Raw genomic sequence first — 13,990 nt, 5'->3', positions numbered from 1 at the left:
GTATGGAGTCTGCTTTGTCACATGAGGCTGGGATTTGCTCATTTGGTGTGCTCACACACTGCACTGGCGCTGTGGGAGGTAAGGAGCAACAGCACCTCTGAGTCAGCCCACAGAGACATGGGCACTGGCAGAGGATTATACTCTGAAGAAGACTGTCAGGAGATGGACCACACAGGATCTATCCTTTATTTCAACGTGCATGGCCTGCGTTGATGCTCAAATATGTGTAACATTTGTGTGCATTTCTACCCAGTATTTTCACATGTAGCTTCTGATGAAAATAGGATGCTTATCGGTATATATCATTATTTTTGTGGTTGTGATTAGTACTTGAAAAGCCTTACTATTCAGGTAACAGTAAAGATTTTCTTTGATTTTTTAAATTGCATGTGTAATATACATAGTTCTTAAAACAAAACAAACAAACAAACAAACAAGATGAAACAGACTTGTCTCTCATTTCTCCCCATGAGATTCACTTATCAGTTCTGCATGAAGCTGGCATAAAAGTCAGTAAGCAGCAGTCCAAAAATATCTGACAATGAAACGGTGTGAAAGTGCTTCTAGCTGGAGCTTTAACCTTCATTTGAATCTCAGTCTTCACAGAATGCTGCAAAAACCATGATCAGGAACGAGAAGTGTTGAACCAGGGTGTCTGTGAACCCTGGTTTGGAGAGGGACTCTTCCTCCAGCTGCCCACCACAGACTGCCCCCAGAATACAGTACCAATGACAAAATGGTGGCTCTACTCACTGAACGTTCGGACCACATCGCTCGGCGTGCTGGCAGGGCTGGATCCGTAGGAGTTTGCTGCTCGCACTGCGAACTGGTACTTGGTATTTGGGAGAAGTCCCTTGAGCACCATAGATTCCATCTGGATCTGCTCTCTTATTACCGTCCAATTGCTGTCAAGGTCTGGCCTTCAGGGTTAAAAAGAACAAGATCGTAAGTAGGTAAGGCTGGCTGTATAAATTAATTGCCTTTAAACTTTCCAGGGAAATACATAAAATAAATGAGATACAACCTGCAAAATCATGACTGAAATCCTTAATTCTTAAGAGGCCAGACTGTGCAATCATTACTTAACCTGTGACATGGAAAGACTGCAGTACAAAGTGATAGAAAAGAAATATTCTGATTTTGCCTATAAAGCCAAGGAGGTGGTTTATTCGATAATTTGAAAATTAGCTTCTGTTTGTCTGTTTTTGTGGATTTGGAGCTCAGTTTTCAAAAGAGGGGACGTCACCAGCAGGTCCCCATCTCCTCTTCCGCAGCATAATGCTATTCTTTGCAATGGTAGAGGAAAACATCTGATTTATGTATAAGAGCTGTACTCTAATGCTTCAGAGACCACCTTTCAAATGTACAAAAGCATTAGCAGAATCGGAATCTAACTTTTAATTTCCCAGGCAGTGAGGTTAATCTTCCCCACACTGGAAAATCTGGATCCAAAGTCTTCTCCCTGGAAATGACAAAAGAACTGAATAATAATGCAGAGAACCTGGCCTTTGCAAAAATATTTTCTTAGCCCTTGGGCCACACCTAGATAGGTCTTGACTCGTACTGGAAATCAGTGACCAACAAATGTCTGTTCTGTATACATTACAATCCAGCTGAAATCCGTACAACCATTCGCTTGGTTTGGTCTCAGCACGAATGTAGGAAAACAAGAAATGCTTACATTCGTCTACAAAGGGATATGTGAAGGAGAAGGCTTGCTTCAAACACCTTGTGAGAACGTTCTAAAGCTTTCACACCATTTCTGCTTTCACTAAAGGAAGTCTCGTCAAGAAGAAAATTGAATGAGAAGGTAAATTAATGTAAACAAAATCAAAACATAAACATTAAATCCAGAACACCTAAAATATTTAAATTAAAGCCTATGAAAGTAAAATAGGGAAAGAAATGACCTTTCTGAGAAAGTCATTCCAGTGCCTGTTTCTAAGATGTCCTTGTGGTATTTATTACAGGAAATAACCTCCAAGTGCTCCCTGAATCTACTGATGTTTACATAGGACTAGCTGCAAATGTTTCCAACAGCCTTCCAGTGAATATTTTAACATGAGGCAGGCATTTTGTATTTGTTTATTTGCAGCTGGAAGGAAGTGCCAAAATTAATGTATGTTTTATTTTATCAGTCAATACAAGATTTTGATCACTGAGGTTTCACTCCTTTGAGCCAGCAGGGCAAGTGTACTGATAAAGCTGTAGCTCCCAGCTGCCTGACTCCTACACAGTGGCACACTGTGCCAAATATTTTACTGTCTCACTAAAAATAAACCTAAAATAAGATAAATGTGCAAGATGCAATGATGGCTAAACAGACCATCCTCAGTCACCCTCCATCACCATTTCCTGGTAGACAGGAGGACATTGATGTTGGCCTCTCTGTCACTGTTTCCCTTTTCTGAGCTTTTGATGCCCAGGCCAAAATGAAAACTTTTAAAGTCTTTTCCAAATGAAAAATGTTAATATCGCTTCTGTCCACATGCTCACTTTGCAGCATGTTCTCAGTTTTCCTACACACATCTTTTTCTTGCTCTAATTGCAACAGAAAGGATTCCTGCCCATTAAAAAATGGCCTTCAAGCTGCTCTGTAATGCACCCTGCCAGTATCAGTGCCGAAATGGGAAAAGCCCAAAGGAGATACTACTGCCTTTACAGATAGAGGAGAAAATGTCACAACTTCACAAACCGCAGGCTAGTCTTCAACTTCACTGTCTTTCAAAAGACTTCGTTCTACAGAAATGAATAGCAGAGGAAATGTCTGCAAGTGTGTAAGTCTCTGCAGCTGAAGGAGAGGAAAAAAAAGAGATTTATCACTTGAACTTTGCTATTTCTCCAGAACATTCCCTGTGTGAACAAATCGGTACAAGACTATAAAATGGCAAACAGATGGAGAGAGGAACACAGTGAACTCATACTCTCAGGGCAGCCAACTCTTGTGTTTTCTAAGCTTGGAGCTTTTTGCTGAATTTCACTTCAAGTCAACTTTTACACTAGAAGGGCTCATCTTGATGCCTCTTTCTTATCTTCTCACAGAGATATCTCCCCTGGGTCAGTAGAGGTTTGTCTCCAGCCAGGACCTTGCAGAGCTGTTCTGGGTGATGTCTCTGTGCACGACACATTTTCTGCTCTGGAAGTACAGCTGTGCATCTCCATACCAAAATATGATGCAATAAGAATCTGGTCAATGACAGAGTTGGAGTGGTTGGAATGCTTTTAAAATAATAGATTTATAGGTAAAGTCATTAGGACAGAACAGATATAAACTGAGCGCAGAACTCTGTCCCAGCTATGCCCAAAAACATTTGGATTTTTGCTCTATATTGTTTGGGGATTTGTTCAGCCCAGAAAGGAAATATTTCTGATGTGGAGAACAGTAATGCTACACTCATTTGAGCTTTCTCTTAAAGATCAACTGAAAATTATTCAAGAGTGAAATGCCTGATCAATTTTAATTAAATTAATCAATTTCACAAGGTTTTTGATTGCTTACTTGTGCCATGTTTCTATTCATGATAAGTACCATGTTCAGCCTACAAAATGTTTTTTAAGATATACCTATACATTACAGTCTTTATTTAGTATGGAAAATATTCAGTGTAGAAAATAATGCACCACATGATATTATTTTTAGTATTTATTTACCTTTGTTATGACACCTTCTATAAAACACTCTAAACAATATACCAGGTCAATTGAGGAAAATAATAAAATAAATAGACAATATTCTAGCCTTATTCTTTTGTAAAATGTTATGCTGACATCATTAAACATTTTTACTTCTACTATTTCTTTTTCTTCATTAATTATCTTTTCAGGTATTTTGCCCTTTCAGACTGTGAGGTAAGAGTAAAACCAGAAGTATCTGTTTAATGAATTAACCAGAAAAACTGTAAAAAAATAAGGGTTTTTTTGCAGGGCTTTCAGAGGAGTGTCCCCATCAGAACTGTTGTTTTGGGTTCTTTGAAAGTGAAAGCAATAATTGAACAACTACAACATTCATGGTCTGGAAGTTCACAGCCAAGTTACTTAAAAATTACAATTTCTGTTGTACATGAAAGTGTAACAGTCCTGTGCTCAACACTTTTCTAACTATAGGTCGAAAAGACTTGTATATTCAAAATATTTCTACTGGGAAAGAGCCAAGCTTTGCCTTAGATGCTTTTAACAAGCTTCAGCATGAGATATTCAAATATGACAACCCAATATATTGCAGCACCAAGGACAGACAGTTCAGAGCAGAATGGATTCAAGGATAATTAGACATCTGGGTATTCAGGTGAAAATATCTGACATTTTTGAGAAAGCTCTTTTCAGTATCTTATGAATAGAAACACAAATTACATTAAAGCCCAGGATGTTGCTATGTAGACTTTCATAAGAATTTTTTTTTTAAATAAAATATTTTTAGCATAAACCATTGGAAAATTTACATTGAGCTTGAAAGCATTGAGCTTCCAGCAATCCCACGAGTTCTCTCAATTTCAACATATTCTTTTATGCATTCCCCGTGAACTGTGTCGATAGGAGTAAGGCCTATATTCACATTCTGATCTTAAGCACTTAACTAAGCTGAGAGCGTGGTCTCCTTGGGATTCTCCTACAGTCAAGAGCAGAGCAGAGCTTGACTTACCCCTGCCCATAACACATCTGAAATCACCTATGGCCTTCTGCTGCCTATAGCAAACTAAAATGTGCAAAGTTTCCTCCCAGGGAAACCATGCAAGTGCCAAAAAAAGGCCCAAATTGAGACCTCAGGCAGAAGGACACATTATCTCTGAGAGTATCCCTAGGAGAATTTATCCTTGCTTCTGATGACATTCTGGTAGGTGCAAGCAATTAACGAATTAAAGTCCGTGAGTTTTCAACGCCCACTATCACAATTGTTGAAATAAAAAGACATTTCCTTCATCTCAGTCTCTCAGCATGGTTCCTATATGGTCAAAGTAATAGAAGTTGGTCCTGAGGGGCCTGAAATGATGCAAACCATATCATAGTTTCTAGAGGCTTTGCTGCATCCACAAAAAAATTACAGATTTGCATTGTTATTAATTTTGCAAAAAAAAACTCAGTGTAATATCTGAACTGTATTTCTTTAGCATCAGAAGACTTAACTCTAAATTTGTTTGCACTGTTTTGTTCTGGTTTTTCATTGGTTTGATTTCAACAGCTTTAACTCATGTTAATGCTCTTCATACTAGTTAAAACTACATGGAGCAAAATACAATGAAGCTTTAAGTTAAATCTTTATTTCTAACTGCATTAGGGCTTACAGTGCTTTGAACTTTCTCCAAATACATACTCAAGCTTCCAAGTCTAAGAGAGCATAATCCCACATTTAACAAGAATACTTTAAAACTCAAACTAAAGAGTATAATCAAAACACTGTGCTGTTAGCAAATTCTTTCCCAAAGTCTAAAAACAACAAAACACTGAAATTTCAGTACCTCATATGTCTTACTTAAATGGTGAAGCAATTTTCTGCTCTCCATCTGAACAAAAACATTTAAAGGTGTGCTTTCAACACATGAAATGGAAACAGTGATGCCCACTTTACACATTAGTGGGCCCCTGGTTCTACGATGATGTGTAGACTCTATTTTACGGTAAGAGAGCACACGTGTCTGATGTACTTGCAGTCAGAATCTAACAAAATCCCCTTCCTATCCAATGAATAGATAATCATTAAGAGATGAAGAGAAGAGAGAAATGGCTAGAAAACAATTACAGTGGAGAAATAGATATTGGAAAAATTACATGGTAATTCCTCAGCAGAGGTTACATGATGACCATAATGCATCTTCAGCCTTCATGCCCTGCATCTCACTGCAGTGAATACTGGGTGGTTTCCCAATGAGTATGAGGCATTTTGATTCCAATACAAAGTCCAACATAAGTTCACTAGTGGGTTTTCAACTTGGGAATTTTTCGCACTGTATCAGTATCTTCTAGACTGTAATCATACTTAAAGCACTGAAAACCAATGGTTTTTCCTGTTGGTTTTTACAACAAAAAATCTTTTTTAAAATGAGCGTCTTTTTTTGAAGAATTACTTATTGACCTTTACCGCTTAATACAGATAAAGAAGCAATTCTCTGTTCTTGTGCAGGAACCTCAAATAAAATCTGTCATCACATGTTTGTTCAAAGTGTTAAACTTCCAAAAGCTGAATTTTGCGCTCACAGTAGGGATAAACAGAGGAACCAGCACATGAAAATAAATAAGATTTGAATACAAATATTAGATTCCACAAGTATATGAACAGCAAGGTATACATACTTATTTATGCGTGCATATACAATCACCTGCTCCTTACCTTTTACATGCATAAAGCAACTTGCCTATCAGCTTTTCACAGTTTAGAACTATTACTACAAAATGTAGAGAGTTCTACATAAAAACAAGAGCAAACCAAAACAGCACAAAACACCCAGAGATTAAAGTAAAGTCAATACTTCATGGACAGTTGATCAATGCAGGGATAGAACAACAAATCAGAGTCCTGCAACTCAAGACTCTACACACTCCTGTCAGTTAAACCAAAAAAATGAGTCTTCAGCCCCTGGATTTTTTCCTATAGCAGCCAAAGGCACATTCGCTCAGGGAGACCCCTCTGCCACAAACTCTTCACTCAGCATGATTCAACAGAAGTTGATGACAGGAGAAGCTTAAAACTTAATTTACCCAGGCTTTTATTAGATGAAATATATTAAACTAGACGTTTTTTTTTTCTTTCATCAGAAGATAGGACTTACTGGTGTTTTTATATCAATTTTGATTATTTCTAGATTGCCTTCAAATTTTCATGGTAATTCAACACATATCGAGAGTGAAACCTAACATACTATATACAGTAATAAATAAATAACAAGAAGAATCTGTAGTCAGTTTGATAGCACAGTTTAGGAAAAAAAAAGACAAAACTACAGCACATCACCACTAAATTTCAGTTTCCACTGACAAACTTGCCTGATAAACTCCACCATGTAATATTGTATGGGAGAGCTTCCTTCATTGGCCCCAGGTTTCCAGGATAATGCAACTTCTGAATCAGAAACAACAACAATCTGGGGCTGATAGGGTGGTGCAGGGGGCATGCAGTTATCTGTGCCAGAAGAAATGCAGAACAGCATTAGAGAAGTGAATTGACTTATATGCACAGCAATCCAAATTCACAGACTTAGGAATCAAATTTATATGCTTCTTCCCTCCCTTGTTGCCCCTGTAAAACTCTACATTTGTGGAAAATTAATAGTAAAGTATTGCAGTGCTGCATGTAAAAGGGACTTAGGTGCAAGTGGCCTGCTGTGTGACAGATGCGCTAGGGCTAATGCAAAAAGAAACCTTACCTCAAATGGTCTAGCAGGAATTTATTAAAGATTCATAACATCAGATGGCTATGAATCATATAGGTTGGAGAACTCTATTAAGATCACCAAGTCCAATCACCAACCTGACCTATCAAGTCTCATCACCAAGCCATGTCTCTCAGTGGCTATTTCAACACGTCTCTTAAATACCTCTGCTGACAGGGACTTATTTCTGACCACTTTGCTGCTAATCCTGCCCCCCTGTTCACTCACTGCTTTGGGCAAATTGAGAATTTCACATAGTCAGCATTTACGGGTCAAGCTGATCCTGCCCTGACAGCTTCACAATAGAAAGCAGAGTTACCTTGGGATAAGGTTGTGACATCTCTGGGCATGCTGGGTCGTCCCTTCCCTGCCCAGCCATAGGCTCCAACACTAACGCGATGTGGGGTACCAGGTTTCAAATCTCCAATAACAACTTCCTACCAGAGTCAAGAGAAAACAAGACAAAAACAACTGCAAGAGTCAGTGGAATCTGACACGATGTTTTCCATGCAGCCTTCTGGGAGGACTGCTGCCTTCCAGCCCTGCTCTGAAAAAAAACACGAAGGTCACCATGTGCTTCCTCTCAAGCTGCATTTCCACCCCTGGGGAATCCATAGGGCAGATCTGGACCTACTTCTCAGCATAACTCTCAGGGCTGTTTGTGCCCCTTGTCATGCTTTTGCTGGTCAAGTTGAAGTCACGTACTATTCTCTCCCTTGAGCCGATTACTGGCCTTTATTATCAGCGTCGTGCATTTTTCATTTTTAAAATTTTTATTTTTTAAATTGAGACCATAGGAACTTCTGAAAATAAAGCAATTTAAAGCCGTGTGAACTGACAATCTTGAATTTCTCATAGAGCAGAGCCCAATCTCACCGCCTCTTACGATACCCCTAGCTCACTGTTCACTTCATGCTACCAGCCTTGACCACTCACCTTTTTTGTCCTTCTGCCATAAACACAGAAAGATTAACCTACAAACAGCTACCATGTGGAAGGCAATGCTGTCCTCCACAGGAACTTCTGCAGAATATTTTTCAAAGGAGCCTGCTAAACTCTTCCAGAAAGTAGATAATGTTATCAAAAAAATACATGCTTAAAAATACTTACATAAAAATGCAGAGTTCTTTACATGTAGCCTATCTGTAGATGAAAATCCTAGATTTATTAATTTTGACAGCACACTCAAGTAAACAGTTTATATGCCTCAGATTGCTTTGCTGTGAACAAAATGCATTTACGGAGAATTGTACAGAGAATAATTTTTTTTCACTCTCTGATATTAAAAACATTATTCACAGAGCACGTGGAACTATCTCACTTCAAGCTCGAACAGACTTTAAATCTGCATTTCCAGTTGCAGCAAAATAGTAAACAATCCTAAAATTTTATTATCTGCTAAATGTCCTCACGATGGCCTTTTGGACAAACTTTCCCTTTCTGTTCTTTGGGGAAGATATTTCATTACTAGAACATCATTTAACAACACCCTGCCATCTGTCATTTCACTAGCCATGGTTTTGGAACTCCATCACTGATTTCCTATTAACAAAGACTGTCTGGCCATTATCCTGTTTTTCCATCCTTCACCCTCAATCTGCTTGAATGATTTGGATTCATCTGAGATGACAACAATTCTGAAAAAGTAACTTCCCCGGGAGAATTAGTGAGAACATTCAAATGAAAGTATTTATCTATTTAGCTGAAGTGACTGCAATCGTTCCAAATATGACCTGAAACGATGGCTGCTGAAAACCTGTCACCTCCGCCCACTAGCAATATTGATGCTCCTGCCACTCTACCCACCTTGTCATATATACTGTCCATCTGTACTTAAATTGTGTGCACTGTGTTCCTGAAAGCACCTTATAATAAAAAATCCTGTTACATGTCTGATTCTCTGATTGCTTTCATGCTATTCAAGAACTTGTCCTCAGAAAATAGTGAGATATTCACATATATTTGGCTCTTAGCTATTGCTTCACAAGTCAAATGTGCAATAAACTAAACAGAACTAGCCTCATTGACTACAAAGCCAATCAAAATAAAAGTTTGACTGAGGTATTTAGGTTCAACATATTTATTCTCAAAAACCACAGTAAACTACTCTCTTCTGCTTTTACTTAGGAGAAAGATGTTAAAGTTTGTTGCATCTCGAAGGAGACAACAGCCTCACAGACAGGGAATTTTGGTGCTGTATTGAAAGGTTAGCTCACAATCATTGCATCTTATTCCTTCACTATCTTGAGCATCTCCTGCATTTTGAAACATGACACACAAAACTGAACACTACATTCCTGATGAAGCTTTATTAACATCGACTGCACCTTCTTGTCTTACATGACATACTAAATCCTGCAGAATGATATCTGGCAGTTTCATTACAATCTCACCTTCTTTAACAGTGTGAAGCAATGTGATGCCTTTTCTGCAGTATGGGAATCAGGTGCAGGCATGGATTGTGCCCTCCCTGCCTTGTGCTCCTGCCAGCTGTGCTGAACCCTTTTGTGAGCTGCACTCGAAGTTGCTTCACAGAAACCTGGATTATAAATTATTTTCCAGATAAAGTCTATTTTCCCTTTTGTTTGGTTTTAATTTGAAAAAAATGAACCAACAAATAAGAAACAAAACCCACATGGAGTAAAGTATTGCTGAAGAAGCAGAGCTGGTTGTGATGCCATTTGATCCTCCTACCAACCCTTCCCCACTCTCAACTGCTCACTCTCCATTTTGCACCTGTGTGTTTGGCTATCTTGTAGTTCTTACGACCTAAAAACCTCCCACTTCTAAAGCGTTCTAATTGTCCTTGCTTTTATATATACAAACATATATCTGTGTGTGCGCACAACTTCATGTATACTGGCCCAGAAGAACAAAGCTTTAGTAAATAGTACTGCTGCAGCATTCTACAGACTGCTGTCATGTATGCATTCTATATGTTAGGATGATGCAGTGCAGATACAAGACACCATCCACTTTGCTCATGCACAGGCACATGCACACACACAAGAAGAGCCAATCTCTCTACAACACTCTCATGAGGTCCAGAGAAGTTTCTGAGAAGGCAGCAGAATTGTACCCACACCAGCAGAGGAGGCTTAGTGATGGAAACACAAATTATGCAGACTTAACCACAAAGCTTTTGCAGATTTCTGTTGCGTTTGGTATGAATATAACAGAAAGTATTTCAGCAAGAACACCACTTCCTGGGGATTAATGACAGCTGGGAGCTGATTAATCCCAGTCAGTCACATTCTCCACATGTACCCCTCACAAGTGTTATTTTTATCAAGCAGAAAACAAGGGCCCAGCCTGGAACTTCAACTCCAAAATGCCGTAATCCAAACTCAGGATTGAACCAGACAGCCGTGTCTCAGGCGTGTCCCGAGGTCTCATCTGGACAACCTCCTCTCAGCCCAGCCTCTCTTAGTTAAGACAGTGAAAGCTGTGCCAGACCCACTGACTTCACTGGATTTCTTCATTTTTTAACAAATCTCAGGAGAAAGAAAAATGCAGGAGTTTGTTGATATTTCAGTGCTTAACTGAAATCCCTGCCTTTATCCTACACAAAGCCAAGCACCTCCTGCTAACTTCCTCCTTCACAATAAGACCAATTTGCTTATTGCTCATCGGAAGCAGAATGGACAGGGCTGGAAATAATTAATGTGAATCGCTCACCAGCTGCAAACTCATTTCAGACCTATTTTATAAGAGCTGTCGGTCTCCCAGTCCTCCTCCTGGACATCAGCACTTCTGTCCTCCCCATCTCTCCCTCCTCACCCACTGTTGGGCTGCTGTCCTTCCCACTGTTGTGTGTCTGCCAGTTTTGCTGTCCTGGTTTCCTCTAAATTGTCACCACCTGAATATAGCTGAAGTTTTCTTAAACAAGCAAAACATCAACAAACACTTTGAAAGACTGAATGAAGATTTATCCATCATTAAAAATGGAAATGCTACACCCATACACACATTCCCCTTATTTACCTCTGGATTTTGAGCTCTAGTCACTACTTTGACTACAAAAGATCCTGTCTAAGTGCTAACTAGAACCAACGTTAGAGATGAATAGGGAAATATTTTTGAGGCTGAATCTATGGAAAGCTCATAGCAGAAAAGTTCTATCTTATTTTAAATCACAGCTGTGACTGAGCCTCAGGTGAAGCAATACTTACAAAAATTGCTTGTCCCTCAAGTTGACCCTAGAAAAAATGAAAATAGGATTTGTTAATGAAGTAACACACTAAAAAGAGATTGCAAATACACATAAGTAATGGGTCAGCAAACAAAAACAAGGTCAGTGGTGCATCATAAGGTGTTATTTGAGTCTATTATTTACTTGCATGAGTACAGACTCTTTTTGCAGGGAGTAAGAATTATCATTGTCAGGATAAAGACAATAAAAATGTGATGTTTGATCTTTATTGGCATTACCAGCAAGAATGCTATTTGATGGATTGAAAAAAATAAGTGAGAAATACAGAGATAAAGATGAGAAGGGAGAAAATAATGTGTTAATCAATAAATAACATATCATGGCCACGAGATACTTTCATTTGCCATGATCCCAGAAACCTACAGGAGTCAGAGCCAAAACTGAGTGACTGCTGGAAATCTGAGCAACTCTCTCCCCGATGCCTTCTACAGGGAAGACTGCTGAGCATGGCCCAACATGGGCCAAAGAGAAGCAGTGAATGCATGTCATGGAACAGCAGATGGGAAGGCTAAGGAAAAGAGGTGAGAAAATAAAAAAGAAAGAAAATGAGAGAGGAAGAAAAAGTCAAATTGTAAATAAGAACCACAAAATCAAGATCCTGCAATGCTCTATATGCACACATAAGGTTTTGATTCCTGTGCTGGTGGTGGTGTTGTCTTGGGGACAGACTCTGGTCTTTACAGAGCGCATTGTGGAAGTGTTCCCTCACTGCATCTGCCCCAAGATGCTACTCCAACCTTTGGCTGAGCCAAGGCTGGAAAATCACTGATTCTTCCTTGTTGAGCTCAAAGAGCAGGTTCCCGCCACTGAGGGGATGCAAGTGTGTTTCATAAGATCTTTTTAAAAGCAGACAGCATTAAAACCATCTAGAAGCACAGAGGGATCGCCTTCATCTCAGCACTAATTGCAGCAGAAGAGGATGGGCAGCATTCCTTTGTGAGTGGAAATTGAAGGTCAGATTGGACAGAGAAAGCAGAGAAAAAAATAAGAATGTAGAGGGCAGATAAAAGGAAAAACAGAAAAGTAAAACAGCCAAAGGAAAGTGGAAAAATAGGAAGCAATGAGAAAAAGTGCTTGTAAGAACCAAAGAAATGGAAGCTAAGAATCTTCTATGGGAGAGATTTGCACAAATGCAACAAAACAGCAAGATTAATCTTTAAATTCCATCCTTTGGGAGGCAACAGTCTCACAGAGATATAAAAAGAAAACATTGAAAACTACTTGTCCCCTTTAACTCTGTGCACTCACTCGTCTGTGCCAGATGCTGCAATATACACACACTGATATACAGGCTGCACAAATCCCCCTTCCTGCACAAAAGCGCACATTCGAACTTAAAAGTTCTCTTTCAGTAGACACCAGAGGTCAGTACTGGTAAGATACCAACAACTTCCAAAATTTTATGTAGTAAGTTAGCCCAACAATGTGGAGAAAATTGAGTCGGTCCTCTGAATGGGTTACTGAAAAGCTTTGTGGTTTCTTTTTTGCTCAGTGCACCGATCCTCCATGGGGCTCCGATCCTCCATGTAATTCACAGCAAACAGGGAGCTGCAACTTCCCACTTGCACCTTCCACTGTTCTGCTCTGACTGCTGATGAACACTCACCATGCTCAGCATATCCAGGCTCAGGGGAACGTCGTGTGAGAGCTGCTTAACTGCTTTGTCACCTTCAACCTCTGAGTAGAAGACCTTGCAAAGAAGATACAGTTTAAGTGATTAATGCAATAATGCAGTGCTGTACAATGTTTTAAAAACAACTGCAATGTTATCACTTTCTGAACAGCAGTTAAGTCTGTGATTCCCTACACTTTCAAAACCCATGAAAAGCTAACATCCCTTAATATTACCTTAATATTTGGTAGAAATCATCAGCATGACCAGAGGCCACCATCTTACAGTGTTTATGCTAATCTTATGTTAAATATGGCCCAGCTTTTGGTGCACTCTTGAGCTGATCTGTGTACATGCTTTGGCCACGATCTATTTTGACAGCTGTTGATTTGTGGGACTGATCTGCACAAGTTTGTTTTACTTCATATAAAGAAGATGTTATGTATGTATGTATGATCATGCTACTATCAAAATTGCTGTGTCATAAATGTCTTCCTTCATGTCTACTGTTGCATACAGGAGACTAATGAACCAGAAATAATTTCATTTTGTATGCAAACAGACACTGAGATGCCAGAGAGTCAAATGATAACATAAAGTGAAGAAGGTTTGCATACAGCACAATTAATACTAGGTTTGTCATTGCTTTCGTTATTAGATCATGCATGAGCTCAAGAGTTAAAAATAAACTGGGACATAAATATTTCATCTACTAAATGAATAGTGAAAAATACAATTTGTGATATGGAGTTCTGTTAGTACTGCTTTGAAAAATATTGCGACTTAGAGAACCATCACTTAAAC

The 13,990-nt window shown here is 39.0% G+C and overlaps 1 protein-coding gene across 2 annotated transcripts in view; it reads right to left on the bottom strand.

Annotated features, from left to right (window-relative positions):
* The window catches only part of EGFLAM (EGF like, fibronectin type III and laminin G domains), an 85,526-nt gene that overhangs the window by 48,677 nt on the left and 22,859 nt on the right, over positions 1-13,990 (bottom strand). For both annotated transcript variants that reach the window (XM_048930739.1, XM_048930740.1), the window contains exons 3-7: positions 13,181-13,264; positions 11,534-11,560; positions 7,681-7,798; positions 6,976-7,111; positions 754-920 (exon numbers count right to left, since the gene is read on the bottom strand). In XM_048930739.1, the coding sequence (XP_048786696.1) occupies positions 754-920; positions 6,976-7,111; positions 7,681-7,798; positions 11,534-11,560; positions 13,181-13,264 (532 nt within the window). The remainder of the gene's footprint in view (positions 1-753; positions 921-6,975; positions 7,112-7,680; positions 7,799-11,533; positions 11,561-13,180; positions 13,265-13,990) is intronic.

This window comes from Lagopus muta, chromosome Z, assembly GCF_023343835.1.
Source record: "Lagopus muta isolate bLagMut1 chromosome Z, bLagMut1 primary, whole genome shotgun sequence".
In the NCBI taxonomy this organism is placed as follows: Eukaryota; Metazoa; Chordata; class Aves; order Galliformes; family Phasianidae; genus Lagopus; species Lagopus muta.
This window is presented reverse-complemented; position numbering and strand designations above follow the sequence as displayed.